We start from the raw sequence: 27,324 nt of genomic DNA on the forward strand, positions 1-27,324 counted from the left end.
AGTATGTACTTCATTGAAGTTACAAACATTTGGGAGGCCGTTTGAAATAGCTAGATTCCCTTTTCTTTGAACTTACATGTGTTTCTTAGCAACAATTGCACAACACAAGCTAACTAGCTTCCTTCACTGCTCCAGAGAACGGAAAGAAAAAAAAAATCCTGTTTAGCTTTTCTTAGCAAGGACTTTCAAAGCAAGACACAACAATGTAACCAAATCAGTATTTTGTTTTGTTTTTTTAAAAAAAACTTAAAGGACTTGGGCAGAATGAAGGGGAGTGTCTGCTTTTTGTATGCTTATTAATGTGTGATGCACTTAATAAGAGTGCAACATTCATAAGCACCTTAATGCACCTGCTTGCAGTACAATACATCCATAGATAAAGAGAGTGGATGCAATAAAAACCTGAAGATTATCTTCGCATTAAGTATTATGCTGGAATTTGCTTTCTATCAGAACCAAAAGCTGGAGTTGGGAGAAGTCTGAAACGTACATTGCAACTAAATGTAATCAACATTAGATCTCCAAGAACCACAAAAACTTGACACCAGTGATGAACTTCAAAGCAGTGCAGGATTCTGGAAGAGGAACACCCAGAATTTCATTCAGCAAAATGAATGAAAGGGCTCCTATATTATTAAAATTAAAACTCGTAGGGAAAAAATATCCTTCCCACAAAAGATTGGCTCACTAAAGTTAATACATTTTTAAAAGTTATGTTTTCCTTAAACAGCAATTTGCTTTGAAATGTTACTATTGAATTAAATAAGCTTCAGAGGAACTTTGAGACTGAACAAAGGCACGGAAGCGTGTACTGTATATAGTCCCAGGTGCCCACCCTTGAAATAAAGGCTGTACGTACTGCAGAATTTAAAGTAGTCTAACACAGCTAAAAAGCACAGCCTTCCTCTAATAAATATATTGATAGAATCCAAAAGAATCCATTGATAGAATCCTACAGGCACCATTACTTCAAATAACTCCTCTCACCAAGATGCTTGGGCATAATGCATCATCTAAGAACATTCCTTATCCTGTCCATTTCATTTTCTGCATTTTATTTCAGAACTAGTTAACTGTGCATACTACTACATGCTAATTACTACTAGCAGGACAGACACACTTTGCTTTTCATAATGGACAATAGAATCCACAACTCTGCTATTCTTTGTCTTAGCAATTAAACAGGTTTTCCCCCTAAACACAAACAAATTTAGAGAATTGAGGATCAAAAAGGAGAAAGAATAACATATGTATAATTTGAGACCTTTGTTATAAAAACTGGATCTTTCATACTGATAATATTAAGACATTTAATAAAAATAACAATGTGTGTATGTGTGTATTACCCTTCATAATTTATGTAAAATAACTTCTTATAAAACATTTAAGATCACAATCTAAATATTTAATATAAAGAGGTAACATATAAACCTGTAATAATTTCCAAGCAGCAAAAAAATCGAACAGCGAAAATAAAATTAATTAAAAACCTGCACTGCAGCACAACTATTAAAAAAACTAGGGAGAATAAAATATTTGCTTAAAGCACAATAAAGGGGGCACCAACAAAGGTTTTTCAGAGTTGGGGATTCCCACTTGGTAAGATCATTCCAGAGCAGTCGCCTAATATGCTTCAGCAGCAAAAGAATCCCATAACGTGCCTTCAATCTTAAGGTTAAATATTTTTCTTAACTATAGTTCATGAGAGCTAACTTGGTTAGTGGTTAAGGCATAAGCTAGAAACTAGAGGCTGTGCGTTCTAGTTCCACCTTAGGCACAAATCCAGCTGGGTGACCTTGGACCAATCACTTTTTCTCAGCCCTAAGAAAGAGGAAATAGCAATTCACTTCTAAAAACCTTGCCAAGAAAACTGCAAGGACGTGTCCATTTCTAAGAATCAGACATGATTGAATGGAGTTAAAAGTTCATACTGAATGTATACTAAACCAGCATTTCTCAATCTCAACAAGTTTAAGATGTGTGGACTTCAGCTCCCAGAATTCTCCAGCCAGAATGGAGAAATGAAATCCACATATCCACATATCTTAAGGTTGAGAAACAATGTCCTAAACAGAAGGATTTAGGCCATCTATAAAAACTCCCTAATTTCTGTAGAGTTCAATTTTAACTCAGTTTTACAGCTCTAAAACATATATAATTGTTGATCAAAGGCAATTTTTTCACTAGCTTTTTAATCAAAATGTGGAACCAAAGACATGATACTCTGTAGCTCCGTTGGGAATGTTCTATCTAATTCAAGAATCTTCTCTCTTCAGTTACATAATCTGTTCATGCTTGAGGAAAATTCTCTTATGCACATTTCCCTGACAGGAAACAGCATAGATCACACAGGGACCTTCTACGGAATAAACATCAGTTGGGAAGTCAATTAGGCACTGCAGAAGCAGGATTAGCTGAATCGAAATTTTGGCATTTGCAAAAATAAAGATGCTCACACAGAGTCTGAGCATGTACAAGGATCTAGCTGCCTTTTGATGGCTACAATTCAAGTAAAACAGAATGCTTTGATCTTATCCTATTTTAGACATCTTACATTCTATTAAGAATCATGGAGTCCCTCTGTAGCAGTCATTGTGTGTAGAAACGTGACTGCTACAGAGGGACCCCATGATTCTTAACCCTTAGGCTTTTTTGTTTGTTTTTGTTCTGAAGTCAAGAGCTGTGGTCAATTTCTCCTGTTGCTGAGAATAATCCAAGGATATATAGAAAATATCACAGCTTTACAATGAGTGCCTGTGCTGCATCCCCGTGAAATAAAAAAATCCAATCAGTTTTGGTAAAGAGCAATACAGAAGTTTGTATAATTTGTATAAATTTGTTAGGATAAAGCTTCCATCTGCTCTGTATCAAGGACCACCTGTAGCTACGGAGGTGATACGGCAGTCAGTCAGAGAAAGCTAGGTTTACACATACAAAGTGAACAACTATGGAATGGTTTAACGTGATGAGGTTGAACCTAGTTAACATCAGGCAACTTCTGACATACAACCATTTGTTTAATGACCATTTGAAGTTAAAACGGCACTGAAAAAAGTGACTTAAGATAGTTTCTCATTGCAGCATCTCCATCATCCTGTGATCAAAATTCAGACGCTTGGCAACCAACTCATATTTATAACTGTTACAGTGTCCCGGGGTCATGTGATCACCTTTTGTGGCCCTCGACAAGCAAAGTCAATGGAGAAGCCAGATTCACTTAACAACCCTATTATTAACTTAACAACTGTAGCGATTCATTTAACACTTGTGGCAAGAAAGGTCGTAAAATAGGACAAAGCTCATTTAGCTGTCTTGCTTAGCAATGGAAATTTTGAACTCAATTGTGATCGTTAAGTCAAGGACTGTCTGTAATAGAATTCACTATTGCCACCATGCCTGAATGATTGAGTGTAATTTTAGGCCAAATTATATTCTACTGAACCAGACACAACTTCTACATGGTGTAAAGTTAAAACACCACTTTTGTGAGCAAATTTAAATGTGTACAATACTTATTATTAATGGACAGTTGTTCAAGCTATGAAAAAATGACGCCGCTTGATGCCAAAGTTTAGTTGCTCTTTCAATTAGACTTTGTAACACCTCCTTTGGCAGAAACAACAGCTTCTGTACATTTTCTCTAGCTAATGTTTGACTATCAGTAAAGAAATTGAAGCTGCAAAGAGGCTAGATATTTTAGCAAGACTGAAGATAAATTTCGAAAACAACCATGAAATCCTTGCAGGAAAAATGGTTTTGGAGTAGCCTTCATAGTCCCCAGAGTTGAATATTACTGATCATCTGTAAAACCTCTCTTAGGAAAAAAATATGGCTGGTGGTAGGCAGTGGAATTTGAATAAAAACTACAGGGAGTCTTTAGAAGGTGTTATTTATATTTGGCAGCCGAAATCGCATTGCTGAATTGCTGAATTGCCTTTGTGTTGCTGAAATTTAACATCATAATTTCAGAAGCCCTGAACACATTCTTCCTTATCATATACCTATTAACCAATACCCAGATAAGATGAACTAGCATTAGATTAGCAAAAATACTGTGATCAAGAAAACACAATACTTATACAAGCCAAGGCTGGCAGGACAACTGTTACAGAGTCACCAAACCATACTTTGTATTACAATAACATGTCTGTGAAATGAGAACCAAGTTCAAAGAGAGTGACTTGCGGTGAGGACCTGACAAACTGAAGATGTCCTGGAAGAAGCAGGGATGACATTATGGCTAAAATTGGCAGCCAGATTTATTTATTATTTACTAAATAATTTATTATTTATATGGATGCCCAACCCACGTGGCTTACATTAAAAACCCACAACATAAAAACCAATAAAACCCCACCTGATGGCAGCAACACAATCAAATCCACCACCACTTGATCAGCTTGATCTCCATTTGTGGTCACTGACAAAACCAGGTCTTCATGGCCTTTTGAAAAAGTAGCAGGGTTGTACTTCGGAGGGAATATGTTCCACAGAGAAGAGGCCACCACCAAGAAGGTCCTCTTTTGCAGGGCAGAATATCTCTGGCACACAATGTTTTTGCTATCAAAGAGGCTGGGTGAAAATGGACTCTTTTGCTCAGCTTCTTTGAGAGAGCTGCCTGACTCCCTTTGGAAGGGAGTTCTTCAGCTCCATCACAACATGCACGATCCCTTAACAATCCCGCTGGGGGAAGCCAAGATGCAGTCGTAAAGTCAGGTCAGGTCGCGTGGTTACCTGCTTTTCCACCACCATTCTTACATTTTGGGCTCAATCATGTCATAAGTTAAAGACTACCTGTACATGATGCTGAATATTTTTCTGTTACAAAAAACTCTACTAAAAAGAGTTGTATAACCAATGCTTAACTAAGACATTGCAAAAGATCCTTCTTATTGTTCTTGTCGAAATAGTGGTGAAAAGAGAGAAAAAAAGTGATGCAAACACATGATCACAACATAGATAAGTTGTTCACAAAGACAATTGTAAAAAGGAGATCCTAGCATAACAGCTGTACAACAAATGAATTTCTATTGGAAATCAGTTGCCCTATCATGACAGCTTGCAGTAGTGATCATTTAAATTGTTATATTAATATTAAAAAGCATAGATATTAAACAATTTAAACATGCATATTAAATAGCACCATTGCACAAATGAATAGACTTGATCTCTTGCATTGATATAACTGCAATATTTTATTAAATATAATTTCTAGCACAGTGATATGGGTAGCCTGCATGTTATCTTCACCTGTCTTTCCTTCACTGGTTTCTGTTATCAGAATTAAATGCCAAACTCCTTTGGGCAAACTCCACTTTTGCTTTTGTTACATTGCCAAATGCTAGAGATATTCCCACCCGAATATTTATGTTAACAAAAGTAATTTCTTAATCTTCGGTGCAGCTAAATTAGTACACCATGGTCAAATTATTATTCCCCAAAGAGGTCCTGCAGTTCACGCCACCTCTAATGATGAGTTCTTTGGTAATATAATAATTTACTCTAAAAATAATCTGAAAAAAAATCAAGCTTTGAAGGAAAGATTCAGTAGTTAGAGTGAATTTCTGTGCAGGAAACTTTGAAGATGCTGTCTAAGATTCAATCTTCTTAAAAGGACATCATTCTTTGTATGAACTCTGAAGACATATGTATATCTCCCCGATTTTAGCTTCAAGGACACCATTATGGGATAAAATTATAGAGATAAACAGATGTAAACTATTTATTGAATATTTGCCACCAATATTGTTAAATACATAATTCTGTTGCAGTTTTTCGCTTTCAAGTTAAAATGTCAGAAACGGAACACCAAATATTTACAGTTCTTATAAGGAATGTTACATAATGACACATTAAGGCGTAAATTCTTTTGGCTTATAATTCTGAAAAGAATAATAGCAAAAAAGTGATGCAAAATCTTCATTGTGTGATTATGATTAAGCTATGTTTTTACAAAAATATGGTGTAAGATGGCAATAAATCCCATTCAAAATCCTGCATTAAGTCCCTTCAATTGGGATTGATAATTTACACAGTCAAAACTTTAAAGTTTACATATAAAGGTATCCTATCCGTCATTGAAAAGTACAGCTCTCAACATATACAGTTTTTTTTTCAGGCCACAGTTTTGAAGGTCTGGAGTATCAAGTTAGTTTGATGAATTAGTCGGTTGGCACTTATGAACACATTTATTGCCCTATTGTAAAGAAAAACAGAAAGAAGATATATTTTAGCAACAAGATAAGCTTATACAGATTAGAAAGCCATCATATCAAATACAATTAATTTTTACAATCAAATCCCATACACTGCTTCTGGAGTGCAATACTTAAATATGCAACAGGTATTTCACAAAGGAAGTTCAACAATATGAAATTCTGGTTGAAGGTTTTTTTTAATAGTCTAACTCTGAAAATAATTAGAGGTATTTTCTTAAATGAAAAAAATATTGAATTCTTTATTAAACCCTAACAGTTAAATCACAATACAAAATTAAATGTTGTAGTTACAGAACCAAGTTGCAATCCTATACTTACTCACCGGGTAAATGAATTCAATGGGCATTGTTTCTGAATACAAGTATACCCGTGGGATCCTTGGTGCTCTCTGAACTTGGTGGTTTTCTTGCAGACATTTCATTACCCAGCTAGGTAACATCATTAGTGCTGAGCTCAGATTGCTCAAGGACCCCACAGTTCAACCCTCAACTACAAATATTCTTTTCTATCGGTACATACCATTCGCTTGTAAATCAATTGAGTTCCTACTAAAGTGATCCTAGTTATGACTGAATCTTGTTGCATAATAGTAAATTGGTAAAATTTGTGCAATATTGACTGAAAATGCTCATGTTTTCTGGGCTGATGAGTAACATACACTTGATGAAAGAAATTTATCAGCTGTAGTGAAGATGATTACTCCACAACTTGTTAATCACTTGCCTCTTCTGTTACATTAAGGATATAATGTTAGGACAGAGTTTGATAATTATAACAAATCAGTAACAATTATAACAAGATTTTGAAGGGGATGGAAAAGAGACATCTGAGGCATCAGCTTGTTGTCTATATTACCTTTTCAATCAAAAGAAGAATTATATACAAATATAACATTTATACAAATTCAAATAAGTTCGATTCCAAAGAGTTTTTCAAAACACATTTTGAATAAGATTACCTACTTTTTCTCCTTTGGGGAAAACTAATGACAGAAATTAAAATTGATAAAGAACAAAGAAATACATTCTGATGACCTAAAGGCACAACTCATATTAGAATGAAATTTACACAAGGAAAAGCCAGATTAGGGTGTTCATTTTAAAATCTATCTTGAAAGAGATCCACATCATAAAAGAAGAAAAAGTACAACTGACTCAGAACTATAGAGTTGGCACAGCTATAAACTACATACAGGAAATCAAAAACTCAGAATCAACTGAGATTAGGGTAAAAGGTACAAAATGCACTAAAAATAACACATACAAAAATAACTTCTTTAAATATGCTCAAAATAAAAGGAAACAGAATTAATAGACCAGCTGCCCAGTAAAGGTAAAATGTTATTAAATAACAAAGAAAAGGCAGACCTACTCAAATCCACTGGGGTTCAGTTGTTTCCAAATAAATCTGTAGGAAGAGATTAATTACATCCTGTTTTACTTAGGGACTAGAGCAGGGGTGTCAAACTCAATTTCACTGAGGGCCGCATCAGCATTGCAGTTGCCCTTTGGGGGCCGGGTAGGTGTGGCCAGAGTAGGTGCAGCCTACTGGGTGGGTGTGGATGGAGTGGGTGTGGCCAGTTCTACATCACTTGCGTCAAGGGTGCCTGTAGGGGCCTGGGCAGGAGTGGGACAGATCTGAGGGTCTCTGGCAGAAGGGGGTGGGACTGGGGCAAATGCCAAGCCATGGTCCACCGGGGCAAGTGCCAAGATGGCCATCACAAAATTGTACATTGGCTCTCGGCTGGCCTGGGTCAGGGCCAAGGCAGCGGGGGCCATTCCCTCACTGTTTCCAGGATGGCTTCGCGGGCCACATGAAACCACTTCGCGGGCCGCATCCAGCCCCCAGACCTTGTGTTTGACATGTCTGGACTAGAGGATTGTCTTTCTGAATTCAAATATGATGTTTCAGAAATCCTAAAGAAAAAGTAAAGCACTTTTGACTCCTAACTATCACTACTACTTTCAAAAAAAGGTAAAAGGAAAATCCAGCTGCTAGAGAACAATCATTCTGATAGCAATATCTGTAGAAATCCTAAAACAAATCATAAAAAGTAGTCTCCTTGAAAAAATTCAATAATTGTTAGAAACTAGCACATATTTCTCAACAATGTAACATTTCTTGTTAGTTAATTTGGTAAATTCCTTAATAGATTGTTATACACATAACATGACATGACCAAAACATTTGATAAGAGTACCCCACGACATGCTGACCAGCAAGTTACTTAAGTGTGGGCTAGATAGCATAATAATTAAGTAGATATATACCTAGACCTAGAAAATGATACTCAAGAAATGCTCATCTATGGTTTTACAACTAATTAGACTGTGATATCTGGTGGTATGTCATAAAGATCAAATATGGCCCTTAATACTTCCATTAAGGATTTGAGTGAAGAGGTAGAAATCCCTATCAAATTTGTATATGATACAAAATTGGGACAGCTAGAATACAGAACTAAAATTGAAAACAATATTGATAGGTTGTAGAAATGGGTAGTATGTAACAGAATAGAATTTAACAGAGATAAATGCAAAGTTCTTAACTCAGAAAATATACGCTGAATACACAAATATAGGAGGGGGGATCCTGGCTTGGTAACAGCACCAAAGATTTTGGTGCTACAGTTGTAACTGCACCTGAATCAGCAATGTATGTGGTTACAAAGACAGCAAATGCAATGTTAGACAGCATCAATTTCCAAATAATGGAAAATAATAATTCCACTCTATTCACCTCTAATCAGATTCCCCTTTAAGACTGGGTTAAAAGTATAGCAGTAGTCCTTGACTTACAACTGCAACTGAACCGGATTTCTGGTTATTAAATCATTATGGTTATATGTCAAGGCACCCACATGACTGGATCAAATTTTATAACATTTTTTGCAATGTTCGTGAAGCAAATCACAGTGGTCATTAAGTAAATCTGTGATTGATAAGCAAATGCTGTAGCTATTAAGTGCAAACCCATTCTCCCAAATGGGTGGTCTTTGCCAAAAATAGAGTTCATAAGCTGAGGACTACCTGCACTCATAAAAAGTTGAAACAACTTCGGAGACGAGTAACACAATAGGGGATTAGATACTAAGTCCACTGAAGAGAATTTGAAGGAGAAAAATATTTTAAATATTTCAGCATTCATGAAAGATGACTGAGGAGGGATATGATAGCACTTTAGAGGACAAAATGTTGCAGTCTGTTACTTCTTATTTAAGTCAGAGAAAGTTAAATTATATATTAAGACTAAGAGTACTTTGACAATGGAGTAAGCTACCTAAACGGAGATGACAGTGTCTAGGTGGAGGCTAGATAGCCACCTATTTGGGATGTTTAATTTCAATTTCTGAACTGAAATTCATAAATAAATGAACTAAATGACCCCTCCCAACTCTATGATTCTATTAAAAAAAAGAGAAAACAAAACCCCACCCCACAATCTACTTCTCTTTCTTTGTTTATATTTATCCATGGGCAAACAAAGATAATTCTTTGGATGCATATTAATTCAGAATAATGTCTTATTATAAATGGTAAATAAATGGAATAGTGGAGAAAAAAAAACCCTGGAGACATTTGGAGTATTAGCATTGTTCAGCTAGCTACAATGATCACAAGCAAGGTCAAAGAACAGATGGGATTTTCTCTCCTCACTACACAGAAATAAAATTGTTCTTCAGCTGCTTCCAATATGGATTTCATTCTGTTGCTTTAAAAGAGATACAGATAGATTTTGTTATACATGCTCCTCTTTTTCATACCCACAGAGTACATGGGACTATATCTATGTAACTTTCTTGGCAGCATTAGGAATTCCTGGAATTCCAGGTGGTCTCATATTTGTATACAAACCAAACAAACGTCCTACTACTACATATACCATGTTGAATGAGCCCAATATCCTGTTACCAATTATGGCCAATCAGATGATCCTTGGAAATCTGAAAATTGAATCGAAATACAACTCTTCCTCTCCAGATTTTTTCCTCCAACAATTGTTATTCAGAAGCACACAGTGATTCTGTATCTAAGCAACAGCTATCATACTTAGAAGTGAGCGGTGGTTCTCCCTTTTGTCAGCAGTATCAGACTTTGAAGATAAATTATTTCTCTATTATGGAAATCCCATTTACTTATAGTTAATAGGAGGCAGCAAGCACATAGCCAGCTTTCTCTATTCCCATAAAAACAACACAGGGTCAGAGTGCATTACTAGAGACCCCAGAATATAAGTCTGGGGCTATAGGTTAGATTGAGCCATTAAAAAGAAAATCCATAGGAGAAGGCAATAGTAAACTCTACATTATTCTCAAGAAACCACGTAGACCTGTCTAGAAATGTGAAGTGCTTTCCATTGGAAGGTAAAAGAAAGGGTAATACCACACCACTTGATGACTCTTTAAAGCCCAGGAAAAGCCACATCTCCTTTAAGGATGTGCCAACAGATCCATGCACATTCCCTCTAAAGCACTTTTTTCAGGTTTGGATTCAAAGAGTTCTACATTCCTAGACATGTCCTTACATTCACCAGAAGTTTATATCAACTAGAGAGTCTCAACTTTATAGCTATAGAAATTTGTCATTCATTTTGATATGCATAATCTTTGTTTCTAGACAAGGAAAAAAATCCCATTTATTATTTCTCTTCTTTTATTTGACTGTTAAAAATGTTTTGTCACAGCAATCATAAATATGAAAATTGGTAGATGAGTTGGATGCTTGATGCTTTTGTGACTTTTCCCATTTTGAAAATTCCATGTGTTTCATGTTACAACAGAGTGAACAATGTGTTACTCTATATATCAACATAGGGTCTTTGATTTAATTTCATGAAATTTTAGTGTACTTCCAAAGCCCTCTATAAGAGGTTATTTTCAGCCTCTAGTAAGTGATATATTTTCTTTCCTTGTAGGATAAGAGAAAGGTATCAGAGAGATGACAAAAATAGGATGTTGAAAAGAACAAGAAACGGTTTCAGAGACAATGGATATCCATGCCCGCATTAGTGCAAGTCTCCGCCCCTTCTGTTAAGGGTCCCCAAGGGAATGTGTCCCCCCCTAAGATTGTTTTTAGCAAGAATAAAAAGAAAACATAATTACTACTATAATTACTATTAGAACAGTGATACTGTAGATTCCCAAGGAGAATTAAAAATTAAGTAGACTCATTGATGCCTAAGTTTAAAAAGCAAATGTTACAATCTGGCCATTTTTTCATGCTTTGCTAAACTGGAACTAATGGAGCAATTAAGATGTTAAGTTGCAAAGTATGTTTTTTGGAGTACACATTATTAAGGCAAAAAGAAAAAAGAAAGAAAATAGTCACTAAGTCAACTGAAAGAAATATATACTTACTTTCCATCTTTAAAATAAGTTTTCAAAGTGTCACTGAAACTTTTGGAGTATTTTACAAATTCTTTCTTTTGGTGTTCAAGTGCCTGAAAAATTTATGTAAATAATAATTAAAATTTTCATTTTTCTCAAACATTATGATTTAGCCAATGAACACAGAACAAGATGAGAAAAGGAATACAGTAAATGTTGGAAGGGGCAAAATTCACCATTTAAACAATGAAAAGGAGCTTCTACAAGCAACTTTTGCTTAATGTTTGTATAATAAAAAATCATATTAAACCTTAAAGCAATCATTATTGATTAAAAATCCACATAGACTGAAAAATCTCTATTCATCATCCTGATTGTCTTTTTATTTGCCAGTTTGTATTAATTGAAAAATGATGTTTACAATTCATATTACCGAATATGAAGCTCCATATACTTGTAAGGCTTGTACTTAATTATATTTCTGATGAGGCACTATAGTAGAAATTAATTCACGTACCCTCCGGTTCTGGTATTGGTATTTCTTGAAGACATTATTTACTGTATCGAGAAGTTCCTTTATTGCACTGGCAATGTCCCTGTTTGGTAATGAAAATATAATTGCAACTTTTAAAGTGAGGCTGCAGAATTTTAATCACTTTCGAAATTATGTTTGAAATGTATTTCTAAAAGATTTCCTGTCATATAGAGTGGGTTTTAGATATGCACAGCAAGATGAAACAACAAGAGCTAATTAAATTATATGGCACTTCAAAATCTAAATTACATTTAATGCATTCTTCGCATGTGGAAAACTAGAATCTGAAAATTACAGAACAATTCTCTGAAGCAGCAGGAGCATTGGCTTACCTTTACAATCAAAAGTCTTTCCCTGGAACAATTTTGAATGTATATAGTTATAAAATGCATAGATTTGACTTTTGATATCTTAGACTGAATAAAAAAGATTGCCCTGATCTACTTTGAACTAGCTTGAAGTTCTCATGAACTAAGGCTAAAATCTTGTCCCATTCATCTTTATTTAAATAAAAGTAAATGTTATTTAATTAAAGCTAAACTAACTGCAAAAAAAAAACCCTGCCGTAGTAAAGATTCCTGAAATAATTCAATGGCAACTATTTTTCCTCCTAAGATTAATGGATACAATTTCATCTAGATTTTAAGCTTACAATATAATGAAACCAAACCACTGTGTGTGGGAGTAAGAGAGAAAAAGTATTTAAGAGAGAAAAGGCAGTTTAATCTACAGAGAGGATAAAACTCTATCTACAATATCAACTTAAAAAAATACTTTGTAATCGAAGACCCACTGCTAAGTTGAAAACAGGACTGTGTCAACTGCCAGCTGTCATCTGCCTATCCCTTTATTTGCTGAACATCCTCCAAAATGGATTGGTGATTCTTTTGGGAAGATGTCTGTATTAATATCAGTATCTCTGTTTTATATGTGAGGGAATCAAAACTAACAGTTTCCCAAGGACTTTTTAAACTGATCCAGGAGATGAATGCCCTGAGTCTCCAGCACTTTGCTCCAATCAGTAAACATTTGCATCTTGTTCCATGACTGGTAAGACAGAACATCTATCTCTCAATGTACTATTAAAGAACAGAGCACACTTTATAGAAGATATTTATTTATATTTATATCAAAATAACCTTATGAACAATTCAAATTTATACAGATTGACTCCAATCTCAATAACCTGGTGAGGATGTTAGGTAAATCCATACATTCAATTGTTTGAATGTATGAATTGTCTTTGGCAGATGCTTTAGGTTTTTAGTTGAAACAGCTGCTAGTTGCTAGTTGCTCTGAGTTGCCTAGTGAGTGAGCGACTATATAAAATAAATAAATAAGTAATCCAACAGACAATTCATTCTATGGTTCTCAGTTAATGTTTCCATTACTGCACTGCAAAATAAAAGGCCCTTTTAAATCCTATAGCAATGCATGTGGAGTATGACAATCTCACTAATGAGGTACCTGAGGTAATAACAACTGAAATCACTATAAAATCCTGCATTTTACATTATGATCTTCTACATAGAGCTATAAAGAAGCAATGAGCTCACACAGACATCTCTCTTTTATAAAGTTGGATCCTAGAAAAATGAACTCCAAGAAAAGAAAAGAAAAGAAAGCCTTCCTATTATAACTTCAGATAAACCCAGATGAGAGCATGGATTTTTCTAGCATGTCTCTAATCTTCTGGGCATTATCATGGCTTACAAAAATGTTACAGATAAGAAAAAAAATGTATTCCTATTCTACAATAAAGTATATGTGTAATTTTATTTTCTAGTAGTTTTACTATCCACCAATCTTAAACAAAGGAATCAGAAAATTTCCTATAATTAACTCTACAAATGGAATTAAGCAAAAATTAATGACTTGGTTTTACATAATTACATACAATGAGCCCCTGCATTACATAGCTATTTTGAGCATCAGCTTTATGGTTTTTGGTTTTGAAAACTCAATAAACAATCAAAAGTGATACAATCCAAAATGTGAAAGAAGACCCACACATCTTTTTGATGGCGATTTTGGATACATTATGTGTACTAAGAGATCTATCAATTCAAATTACTAATTCAAATTGGATATTTGAAAAACCTCCATAAGTAGTCATTAAGACAAGTACAGAGCTGCAGATAGGGAAAATATTTTAAAATAGATGACCTCCATCTCTAAACTAAGGAACAAAAAAAGCTCCCCCAAAGCATAGGCAACTTAATATCAACAGCATGTTAAAAATTTCTGAGCAACAGGGAATAAGACCCAAAAGCACTGCAATTTTTAGGTGAGAGAAGACTGGAAAGTGCAACGTATAAAAGAGGGGCAACTCACCAGTAAGACTTATAAGATTTCAAGTCTGATGCAGCATTATTGCCATAGGATTATATTGTTAGAAATAAAAGGATTTAACCACAAAGGGCACAGAATAGGGATCACTGACAGATTTGCGATAGCTGTAATATCCATGGTTATTACTCCAGCAGCTAAAACCAACCCACAGCTTGGCCATTCAACAGTAAGCAAGCATTCATTTTGAAGCAAAAACTCCCGGGAAAAGAAAACAAGCAATTTTATAAAATATCAGTAATACCCAGAATTACAGTACAAGCCAAAAATATAATTCTTCTATAAATATAAAGCCACAGCTGGTCGAAGAAGTCATACTTTAGAATAGTTTGATTAGTATTTACTTGATTGTCTGAAGAAACCTCACTCTGTCATTGATCTCATCTGGAATCTTGCTGAGAATCTGTTTAAGTGCTCGTGCCTTTTCATTGAGGTCTTGGAATTCAGGCTCTGGCCTTTCAATCATGTACTCTGGGGGGGGGGGAAGGAGGAAGAAAATATAAATGGATTTCTTTTCTAAGTAAGTTATAAATTAAACTTAAAAGGGTTGGCAACATCTTTTACCATGCTAAAATTAAAACAAGCAACAAATAAGAACACTAAATTAATCCCAACTCTCTATTTGTAAGGAAAAGACTATTGATTTCTAATGATGTAATTCAATATAATGTCAGCCAAAACTGAACTATTTAGAGTAACCTTATTAAAGCACAAGTTATGACAAGTACTCCAGATAGATGAGAGTCATTTCAGAGTCATGAAAGCTAATGCATGAGATGTATTTATTGTACTTTACATCTCCTAAATTGAACCTAAAACCCTTTTTTTTCTTTCTAAAGCTTTCTTAAAAATCTGAAAGTTGGATCTTATTTCTGAGTAAAGAAGACAGTGCTGGGAACTATAGGAAATTGGCTAAACATACATTTTGTTCCAGTCCCAGAATTTTCCTCCACCCAATTTTTTTTTGTATTCATCCTCTTTAACTCTTACCCCATGCTGTCATCTACTCTACGGCCTTTTTAAAAAGTTAGAATGTCATGTCTTCCCCCCCCTCTCTCTCAAGTAAGACTAGCATAGAGCTACCAAGCTACAAGAATTATCAAAATAAATACCGTGTTTCCCCGGAAGTAAGGCCTACACCAACAATAAGCCCTAGCTTGATTTTTGGAGGTGGGCCTAATATAAGCCCTATCCCAAAAATAAGCCCTAGTTTTGGGGCAAGGCACACACCTAAAAATCAAGCTAGGGCAGGGGTGGGGATGGGAAGCTGCCCCACTCGCCTAGCACCCACTTACCTTGTAGCCAGGCCTCTCCTTGCCGGCCCACTTCTTCTTCTGAAGCCTCTTCTGCAGCCAGGCCTGCATTTCTCAGTCACAGGGCTTTCTGGAAGGCCTGTGCAGCCAAGAACGGAGCTATGGATTAAATCTATAGCTTGGTTCTGCAAGACCTCAGCAGCCGAGCACCAAGTTATGGATTGAATCCATAGCTCGGTACTTGGCTGCTTAGCCTTCTAGAAAGGCCTGACTGCAAAATGCAGGCCTGAATGCAGCTGCAGAACTTCGGCCCCAGAAGAAGTGGACCGGCTGGGTGGGGCTGTTGGTGCCGGAGGTGAGGTAAGGCCTATCCCGAAAATAAGACCTGGTGCCTCTTTTGGAGGCAAAAATAAATAAGAGCTGGTCTTATTTTCGGGAAAACACAGTATCACCAAGAATATATAATTTACAATATCTAATTGTAAATATAAAAAACTGAAGTGACAATCTGGAAATTCAGCTGTGTTTATAAACAAAACAGAAATAACAAACATGTTTTTAAAATTAAAATCATCTAAACCTCATGAGCAAAAGGCCATTAGCAGGAAATACCTTCTACATCATCCGCTGCCATGCGCAAAAGAGATTCGGTAAAATTAACTTCAATGCTTTTCTTTTCCAAAATTTTTATGATAATATCTTGTGTGAGACCTGGGTTTTCCCTTTCTGCCTGTATTTCAAAGAAGAGATTTCAGAGTTATTCTGACATATTGAAAACGGAGAACAGCTTCCAAGAAAGCTACAATATGAATTTTTAAAAGACACCTGAGTAGAACTGGCTTTTCATAAACACTGATTTTGCACTGCCATCTTTTCCTCCAAAGACCGTATTTCTTGAACTAAATCAGTATTTTCACCTGTAATTAGTCTTTTCTTTCATTTTTTGCAGTGCTTATTTCTGTGCATCATTCCCTTTTCTCCTACCTTTCACAATAACTGAAATAGATAGCCCTCAGGTTACAATCCTAACTGGGACCAGAAATGCAATTGCTAAGCAAAGTGGTTAAGAAAAATGTCACACAATCGCACTGCTAAGCAATGGGGGTTCTGGCAACCCTTGAGGTCATTAGATGAGGACCGTATGGCCATTAAGTGAGGTCCTCTTGCTTCTCCAGGCTCCTCCTTGATTGGAGCCAGCAAACTCTCTTTGGCAGAGAAAACTCCACCTCCCTGCTTCGTTCACCAGGCACATCCCGGGGCTGCAACCTTACCCAGGTCAGCTTGTGGCTGCAGCAGCGGGGATGGGTGGTGGAATGTAGGACAGCCAAAAGGGCACTGATGGGGGTGATGAACAGGCACATAGGGGGAGCTGAAGCAGAAACAGTTTGAACAGAGCAGGAGAATATGACTATGGGACGCTGTGATCAGTTGTAAATGTGAGTCGGTTGCCAAGCATCCAAATTTTGATCCCATGACTGTGGTGGTTATACAATGGCTAGAATTTCAAGGGGCAGTCACAACTACCATCCCTTTAGCAACATTGTAAATTTGAACAGTTGTGGGATGAATGCACATAATTCAAGGACTACCTGTAAAAATAGACAGCCTTATATACATTTGTCTTTATTCCCTTATGACATGAGCTACATAAAATTAAGAAAGGCAGTAACCTTCACTGTTTTCACTTATTTTTTCAAGCTGCATCAGAATTATTTTTAAAAACCCATAAGTTAGATAGATAACATGGATAAATAATAAACAGCAAATATCAAACATTACATTATCCCAAAAGGCTGCAAAACCTCATTTTTCCTGAATTCCCTATTTCTTTTTTAAGAAACATCTCAGAGTGTTTTAGAGTACTCATTTTTCACGCTTAAAAAGATTGTGAAATATAGGCAGTCCCCAGATTAAGAACAAGTTCCATTCTTCAATTTTCCTTTAAAATGAATTTGTATCTAAGTCGGAACTCATACTTACAAACAAATTGCCAATTACTAAAAATGGTCGATGGCATTCTCCTTCCTTGATCTGACAAATTTCTGAAGCCACGCAATGTTTTTATAAACTCCTGAAAACAGACTGTATATTAAAATTGTGTAGCTTCAATGGTCCATAGAGATTCAGTGGTTCATCAGCTCGAGGAAGGAGAATGCTGTCTGCCATTTTTTGTAATAGGAAGCTTGTTCAGAAGTATAAGTTGTCTGTTAAGTCGGACATTCTTAATCCAGGGAATGCCTGTACCAAAATTCAATCACACAATAAATAACAATAAACTATGGGCCAAGATTTTCTTAGGATAACTTTAGAAGACAAATTTAAATGATTTTAATCATCTCAATTGTAAATTAGAGAAATTCTACTTTCAACTAACATACTTCTGACTTGGTAAAGAATATCAAGATACTATCTAGCAATATGAGTTGGCTGATCACAGGAAACTCAAGTCATCTAATGGGGAAAAAAGTAATCGATGACTCTTGCATCACTGAAGCATAAACATTAAGGTGAAAAGCCTTTAAATGTCCCCTTCTTGTAATATTGAGCTTCAAAAGCCACGTCACCATCCTCAACATCAAGCTTTTGATAAGTCCGTGTTTGAGAGCATCTATGAAGGAGCTTTGTGATCTCTTCAGCACTCTTTTACTGAAGATAAATGTCCGGGGGTGGGGGGGGGACTTTTTGCACTGTTTCTTTCCTAGACCTTCACTGCCAAGAAGAGAGGTATCATGAGGATATCAGTACAGAGGACTTAGATGAAAAGGATAATCTTTCTGATGTTTAAAAGGCTTCATAATATTTTACTAATTCTTTCTGTTACCTGATCTTAATTTAAATGAACATGGATGCCAAGTGTTAGGTCTCTTAATGTGAAATTTCAATGAAGATCTTTAGCAAAATATAATATTAAAGTTAGTATTGTTAGCTTACCTATTTCCATGACTTATATCCATTGAAATTTCATAAACATAAATGAATCATAACCAATGAGTTAATTGCAGCATATTCTTTAAATTTAATATTAAGCTATTATCCACTCTGAGTATATCTATTTTTGGAAAATAAGGTATATAAATAAACTGACTACACACTTTTTAATTAGAGCAGACAAACAGTTAATGTTATTTTAAGTTAGAATTAGTAACTAAATCTACTTTGCAGAATTTTACAATATTTTAATGTTTTTATCTTAATATAAAATATTAATATTTTGGTGTTATATAAGTAAATATATATTATTTTCACCTTAATAAAAGCTGCTCTCAATGTTTGAGCTGCTGATAGATTTACTCGTTCTAGCTGCAAAAAATAGGAATAAACAGTTATATCAAAATAAATAAGAGGTTAAAGTACATTATCATTACTGATAATATTTCTAAGGATTTTTGTTAATCTGGATAAGATTTTTGCAGCTCAGGCACACTGGAGCTGTGTCCTTCAGACAAGAATACTGCTAGCCTCTTACAAGCAGAAATAATCATATCCAATAAAATGAATCTGTGAAATGGTCTTAAATCTGAAAAAGTTTTGCCATTATATTCTGCCATAACAGCTTTCCACAACTTGTGACTCAGGATGTGTGGACTACAATTCCCAACCAGCATGACTATTCTTGAAAATTCTGGGTAGATGAAATCCACACATCTGGAACATATGAATAGATACAACATTTAACAGATAAATGTTTGTATAACAAATCATGCTCTATGAAATCTGCCCATGTACTACTGATAAAGGTGTCAAGAAAAAGAAAATATTAAACGTGAATAACTCTCTTATAGAGGGAGAAAACCACAAGGCAAAAATATAGTCTTTATTTTTTTTAATTTTAGACTGTCTGATCAAGATTATCCCTCAAAATAAATGTGCCAGAATAACACCATTTCTATTAATATAGTTTTCTCGATAAATTACCAAAGAAAAACCATCTGATTTTCATTTGTTCAAAACCTAAATACACTTATTATTTCTCATTTAAACAGATTCTGTAATGTTTAATAGAAAACATTTCTGCAAAACCAAGTAACTGCAAAAAAAAATAAGCCTTTCCATCTTATATAATACATCTGCCTAATCTGGAATGTTAATTAAGCAATGCAGTCTACATTCCAGACTCTTATATAATGCTGGAATACATCTTGGAAGTTTATAAACGTAGAAAATAATACTCAGAATTAAGGAATTGAATGCCAACAAACCAAGCAGTCTGTCATGGTCAAGAAATATGGACAGAAAAGAAGCAGAACCCATAAGGAAAATGAGTATATTAATATAAGCAAGATAGTAGCTGAGTTAAATAAAACTTTGTTTCCCAAGTACTATAATGCAAAGAAAATAAAACTGAACTTATTACCTCATTAAAGACAGGATACATAACAGCATAGAGAGGCATGGAAACCATAGAAGTGGTCTCTGCTTCATTCCTCATCTCTTCCATTGTCATCCTCATTCAAAGACCCACTCTTGAAGAAAAAGGCTACTGAAGCAACAGGTTCCTCATTCAAGTACAGCTATATTTCTCTCCTTATTGTAAATAGATGTTTAGAATACTTAAAAATATATAGCTCTGAAAAATGAAAAGAGAGAGAGAAAAGTTCGTTACTAGATGTACTAATTTTGAAACAAACAATACAAAAATATTTTTATCAGCAGGCTTGATATAGCCTATATTCAATTCTTCAGTAAAAATACTATTAGGTATGTTTCACTTAGCTGACAAGTAATAGATATAAGTAATTAACACAGTTGTTGCAGTAAATTCTAACTTATGTTTCTTAAAAAGAGCAACAGAAATGAGAAATGTCTTTAAACTACTAAATAATACAACTTTTATTTTTAACATTTCAGGCAGTAATTGTTCATCAGAGTTAGTGAGCATAGTCATATGTTATAGCAACTTAGGTGGAAAGAGATGTGAGAGACTGGAAAGAGCAAATAATCTAACAGCATAAATGCCAAAGTTACAACTGGATATCCACACTTATACAGTATTGCAAAAATCTACTCAAACCTCTAAATCATTGGTCGCTTTAAACCAAAGAGAAATCTCACATTCCATTCCTATCTAGGATATGCCAGCAATGGCTCAATAGTAATGATTCATATGTAAAACATATCATACTGTTACCTAGTGTTACTGGTGATACAACGGCTCAAAGGCGCTGGATCTGCCAATCAGAAATAGTTGACACTCCAATGACTTGAGCTCTGGTAGCACTGTAGGATGGGGTGAGTTTTCATCACTTGCCTCTAGTTCCTGCCCTGCCCAATCAAGCATTATTGAGAATAGATAAATGGGTATCACTCCAGTGGGAAAGTCTAGCTCAGGGATCTGCAACCTTAAACACTCAAAGAGCCACTTTGACCTGTTTCCCAGAGAAAAGAAAACACTGGGAGCCACAAAACTTGTGTGCGCATGCGTGTGTGTGTGGGAGCTTGATTGAAGAGTTTAATTAAAAAGAAATAGAGACTGCTGTGCATGAGTTCTCTCTCTCTCCCTCTCTCTCTTTCCTCTCCCTCTCTCTTTCTTCTCCCTCTCTTTCTTCTCCCTCTCTCTTTCTCTTTCCTCTCTCCCTCTCTCTCTTTCCTCTCTCTCCCTTTCTCTCTGTCTCTCTCTTTCTCTTTCTCCCTCTCTCTCCAATTTTCTGCTAACCTGGCAAGCTGGCTTCAAGGCTCTTCTCCAACAAGCTGACAGATATTATTGGGCTGGCTCTCTCCTGCCCTTCCTGCTTCCTGCAGAGACGCAGCAAAGGGAGGAGCCCCACTCAATAAGCTCGTCAGAACAGCGTGAGGCCACTCTTCTTTACATACACACACACACACAGAGAGAGAGAGAGAGAGAGAGAGAGAGAGAGAGAGAGAGAGAGAGAGAGAGAGAGAGAGAGAGAGAGAGAGAGAGAGAAGGGAAGCGCAAGTGCCTCTCTCTCTCTCTGCAAATGGCAGAGGAGGCTGGGAGCCGCAGGAGAAGGCTCAAAGAGCCACATGCAGCTCCGGAGCCACAGGTTGCCGACCCGTGGTCTAGCTGCATGAGAACAGGAGCCAGTGTTGGATTTGCCTGGATACAAAGCAAGATTGGCGGAAGAGGCCTGGAAGATGTCATCAGCCTAAACACTGCTAGATAGTTCCCTCTTATGGAGCACATGATAAACATGCAGGCATGAAATCAAACAAACTAGCACTTAGGCTGTCAGAACTACTCTATAAAGTGTAGATCTCTCTGACAAATATATGCCATACAAAATAAATAAATACTGTCAGCTGTTGAAGTTAGCAATGATATGTGTGTATGTGTGTGTATGTATGTATATATATATATATATATATATATATATATATATATATATATATATATATATATATATATATATATATANTCTGGCCCAAGCTCCGATTTATTTTATCTGACTCGTCTTGGTTGCAACTCTTTTTCCTATTCCTCAATGTAATTTCTTTTACTCATTACACCCAATCTTGCACAAAGTGATTCTGTTAAAGTCTTCTACAAGTCTAGATTGGAAGGCACAGATTCAGGCTCAATCCTGACAAGGCTGAGTGGCTGTGGACATTTGGGCTCCCTAGGTCTGAGAATTTTCCATCTTTGATCTTGGGTGGGGTTGCAATTCCTTATTCAAATTACTGTGAAGCTAGTTGTATTCATAACTCCCGCTCAAACAGCAGGTGACAGCTGTGGCTACATGGAGCTGCCTTTAATAACCCCTCAGACACTGGTGGTTAGGTCAGAGGGCAGCAGCATAGGCAACATTACGCATGCCTTGCTATATCCATGTGACTCCACTGCTCCACAAGCTGAACTGGCTATCTGGTGGGGGGGGGTAGTTTCCTGGTGCAATTCAGGTTTGTTGGCATCTATGAAGGTCTTCATGATACAGGGTTTGATTTTTTGAGGGATTACCTGTCTGTTCTTTCTGAGCATCAGATTAGATCTAGAAGAGTGGCTGCAGGTCTCCGTAATTAAGTACTGTAGCGTCACCTAGTGAAAGCCAGAAACATGCCTTCTTTGTCCTGCCCTCAGGAATGATATCCCCAAGAGATCCAGATGGCTCCCAACATGATGACTTTCAAGAATCCACTGAAGACCTGGCTGTTTTTCCAGGTTGATTAATAAGTCCCTGTTGAATGAATTTTTTGTTTGTTTGTTTGTTTGTTTTTACAGATAGTCTTCGTTTAGCTACCACAATTGAGACCAGCAACTCGGCTATTATGTGAAGCAGTTACTAAATGAACACAACTGTGCTTATGATATTATTTCAACTTTCCTTTGCTTTACAGACCGGCAAAAGTCATAAATATAAGAATTGGTTGTAAAGTTATTTTTTCATCATCCGAATAACTGGAAATGCTCACTAAACAAGGCAGTCACTAAATGAGGATTACCTGTATATTTGTATTAAGACTTCTTAGGTTTTCTTCCCCCCCGCTTTGTATTTTTCTTGTTTTAATTGTAAGCCAGACAATTATAGGGAGTCAGGCAGCTTCTAAATTTGTATAAATAAACAGGACATATATCAAAACCAGTTCACTAAATTTACTGAATCAAATCCCATTCAATAAACATTTCCCTATCTCTCTCTAGTCTTATAAACATTTTTGCTTCCACATTTATGTACTATTTTAGAAATTCCTTTTTGTTCTTCTCTTTTTTTAAAGGTTCAACTTTCTCAGCTTTCCTCTTAACTCATTCATTTTTCTGTCATATATTTGATTTTCACTCAGACTATAAAATTAACTCACTTTTCCTGTCACAAGTCACTAGTTATGTATTCCACATTAATGCACCCTCCATTCATTCTTGATCCTATTACTTGTTTATAACATACACTTCTTATGTACTCCATTTCCACTGTTATTATAATTTTATGGTTCCCCTGGCATACCAAATAACTTCCATTAAACAAATCAGTAGGAAACACTCTTATACAAACCATTTTCTTTTTTTAATGAACACTTACAATATATGTCATAATATAACGGACACTAGTTTTCTATATTTGCACCTCTTAAAATTTCTGCATCCTTTTCCCCTCTTTTGTAAATATATCAAGGCACATAAACTTATCTACAGTGTTCTACAGTCTGTCTGTCTGTCTGTCTGTCTGTCTGTCTGTCTGTCTGTCTGTCTGTCTGTCTGTCTGTCTATCTATCTATCTATCTAACCACTCCATATTTTTAATCAATCTAACATTTTGCTGAAAGCACTCAGGTTCTCCGCCAGGTAGCATTTGCATTCAAAAATACATCCATGTCCCTAACCAACATATCCCCAACTCTACCTCAAGCATCCATGTCTTGCTCTTTGCTCATGTCTACCATTTTTAGTTAGTCCTCAGTTAACAACCAGCTTGCAATTGTAATGATTGCAGCATTCAGCAATCACATGATCACCATCAGCGATCTTCACTGATGGCTTCCGACAAGCAAAGTCAATGGGAAAGCCGGCAAGAGGTTGTAAGTGACAATCATATGATCCTGTGCCTAATGACTGCAGGATTCATTTAATTACATGTACCAAAACTGCCACAACTGTTTTTGTAAGCCAGTGTAGTCATGGGATGTTGGACTTTATGATTACATTGCTTAGCAACAGAGTTGCTGCTGATCCCAATTATAGTCATTAAGTGAGGACTGTATTAAGCATTCAGTTTATTCTCACAAATACTTCACTTTCATCATATGCCAGCGTTCTTTATTAATACTCCATTTAGCAATCAAACTTTATATAAAATATCCTATAATTCACTTTATTATACATTTTTCTAAAGTACAATCATTTTTCTCAAAATCATTAATGTTCAATTGATATAATTACACTGTACTTCCTGAATTTTGCTCACTGTCATTCATTATGACTGTCACCTTCAATCAGAATTTTATCAAACATCTTCCCTAGCAGACTTAACAATTAATCGCCTATAGTATTTGCATTAATTCTTACCACCATTCTCTTTGTATAGGAGAAAAATAATGGCATTCTCCTAGATGCCGTCTTTACATGCTCACTAAACAAGTTGTGAAACTATTCCATAAGAAAGAGGATTTGTACAGGTCCGCCATTCACACCTAGCAGCCTTACTCCCTTTCCTCCCCTTGGACAGTAAGCATTTATTTCAATTCCGTTTTTAATATATCAATATTATTTCCACACAAATCTCTTAAATACTTCAATTTTATCTCAAAATACTTAATTCCTTTTAACTCTCTATGCATTTTTCTCACCTCTAGCTTCTTTCACTTTATTATTCCACTTCTACTGTGGAACTTTTAAAATATATTTTTTTTCATTCTGTTTGAAGCATTTTTCTTTTTCTACTTCTTTATACCCATTTCCATTCATTTTGTTAAGATTTTTTATCATCTATTTTCATACACAACTTGTACTTTCTCTTCCTATAATCTACCTTCACTCTAGTTCAGCGGTTCCCAACCTTTTCTATACCCTGCAGCCCTAGAACGCTTCTGATAAATTCTTGCACCCCTTACAAAAGTTCAAAATAACAGCAACCAATTATGCATATACACTATAATTTTGAAAACCCAAGTTTTCACATCCCCTGGAATATTGTCTCGTATTCCCAGAGGGTGCGAACACATCCGGTTGGGATTCCCTGCTCTAGTTCATTTCACTTTTCTTCCACATCCACTTTTCCCAGATATCTGCTCTTGATATAATCAACAAAACAGTCTGTCCCACATTCAAAATATTTTAATTCCTTTGTATCCTTCATTGATTATCTCAATCTTTTATCAAATCAATCATGCTTTAAAATATTCATTCCTTTGCTGTGCGTACATGTAGATGGCTTAGACCACAGATTCAAAACTAACAGATCTTTTTAAAGCAAATACTTTGCTATTCCCTTTATTTCTCCAATGACTTGTTCTGTACCTTCTCATCTCATTCCCAACTAACCATTCATGTCACAGAGCAAAATAATTTCTTTCTTTGGATTGCACTCATTCTGAACATTGCCCATTTCTGCCCCAAAACTCATCTCTGATTATTCTATTCCCATCATTCACTTGAACATAAGATTCAACTATGCGTTCCTACTTTCAAACAAACTCAAAACAGTCTAGATGGCATCAGGTAATATTTTCTCATGTACGCTTTGGCTTTCTGTTTATAATCAAAGCCACATCTTCAACAATTTCATATATTCAACAATTTCATTTTACAGTTTCATTCAGTTCAATACACTATTGTTCTTTTCTTGGTTTAATAGAAACAACTATCTATGTTTTTCATTCCATTTATTAATTCATAATTCATGCTCTTTACCATACATTTTTCTTCTATTCCAAATAGCAAAATTTTATATGCAGATGTACCCACAAATACTAACCTCCATTATTCACCACGGTTTATTCACATCAAGTTTCCCCATAATGCTTTTTAGCAAGACAAAAATATAGACTAGAAGCTACATCAGAGTTTTTGCCACATGAAGTAGTTAAAAAGTATTAGAAATTACCACATGAAGTTTCACTGATGATAACTACGGATTCTAACAAAATTTCTAGGGTCAAGTTCAAAATGCTAATAGAATTACAGTCGCCTCTGTCTACAAGTCACCCAACACAAACCTAGAATGTGAAACAAGGGTTTTACTAATCTACAGAAAGCCATGTCTTCTGCATCCTGATTAGATAAAATTGCTTTCCATTATATAAATGTACTTTCAGAAAATACTGCAGTGCTAGACAGAAAACATAATTCTCTTAAAAGGTTCTATCCATTTCAGTTATCAATCAAACCACCCGAAATCTCATTTCAAAACACCTATACAGTTAGGGAGGAAAGAAAAGAGGAATTCCCTAGATGACAGCTTCAGCCATATTTAAAATTCTGTAACAAAGAGCAAAAGAAAAAGGATAGAACTTGGCCTTGAACTTCCCTTCCCCCAAACTGCCTAAGTTTATTAAGTAGCATTTCTATTCACAAATGTTCATAAACATTCCATACTATGAGGAAGGTTCAGGCCTTAATAGTGTATGAACAGAAGATAGCAATAGCAATGGGAATAGCACTTAAGACTTATATACCGCCCCATAGTGCTTTAAAGCACTCTCTGGGCGATTTACAAAGTCAGCATACTGCCCCCAACAATCTGGGTCCTCTTTTTACTAACCTCAGAAGGATGGAAGGCTGAGTTAACCTTGAGCCTGTTAACCATCAGGATTGAATCCAGGCTGTGGGCAGAGTTTTGCCTGCAATACTGCATTCTAACCACTGCGCCATTAGGACTCCTAAAGATAACCTAAAAGTACATCAGCTTCTCAACAAATGTTGATTGAGTTACAACATACAGAGAGGAAGTATGGTTTTTAGAAGGTCACTGATGTCGTAAAAACTAAACATTTTGCTAACAGAAAGTAACTTGACCTATTCATAACAAATAAAATAGTTGCGAGACACCTCAGTTCCAATTTATTACTATTCTATTTCTAAAACTCAGTTACAGACATACCAGCAATGATTCTTTAAAAACCTAGGAAGAATTTACCAGCAGGAAAATCAGCAAGAAGTCTTCCTAACAACATCTTGACCATCCCTTTCTAGCAATATGTAACTGTACAACAGTAATTGCATCTTTGCTAGATAAAGCGCCCTTTTCTGGACCGGGA

At 35.7% G+C, this 27,324-nt stretch overlaps 1 protein-coding gene across 1 annotated transcript in view; it reads right to left on the minus strand.

Annotated features, from left to right (window-relative positions):
* Positions 1-5,169: 5,169 nt before the first annotated feature.
* The window catches only part of PDCD10 (programmed cell death 10), a 38,141-nt gene continuing 15,986 nt past the window's right edge, over positions 5,170-27,324 (minus strand). Inside the window, exons 2-8 of the mRNA XM_015822162.2 lie at positions 20,036-20,248; positions 18,928-18,981; positions 16,294-16,411; positions 14,773-14,899; positions 12,062-12,140; positions 11,575-11,657; positions 5,170-6,196 (exon numbers count right to left, since the gene is read on the minus strand). Coding sequence (XP_015677648.1) covers positions 6,115-6,196; positions 11,575-11,657; positions 12,062-12,140; positions 14,773-14,899; positions 16,294-16,411; positions 18,928-18,981; positions 20,036-20,131 — 639 coding nt within the window. The 5' untranslated portion in view covers positions 20,132-20,248 and the 3' untranslated portion in view covers positions 5,170-6,114. The remainder of the gene's footprint in view (positions 6,197-11,574; positions 11,658-12,061; positions 12,141-14,772; positions 14,900-16,293; positions 16,412-18,927; positions 18,982-20,035; positions 20,249-27,324) is intronic.

This window comes from Protobothrops mucrosquamatus, unplaced genomic scaffold (assembly GCF_001527695.2).
Source record: "Protobothrops mucrosquamatus isolate PMUCROS unplaced genomic scaffold, P.Mucros_1.0 scaffold1482, whole genome shotgun sequence".
Lineage (NCBI taxonomy): Eukaryota > Metazoa > Chordata > Lepidosauria > Squamata > Viperidae > Protobothrops > Protobothrops mucrosquamatus.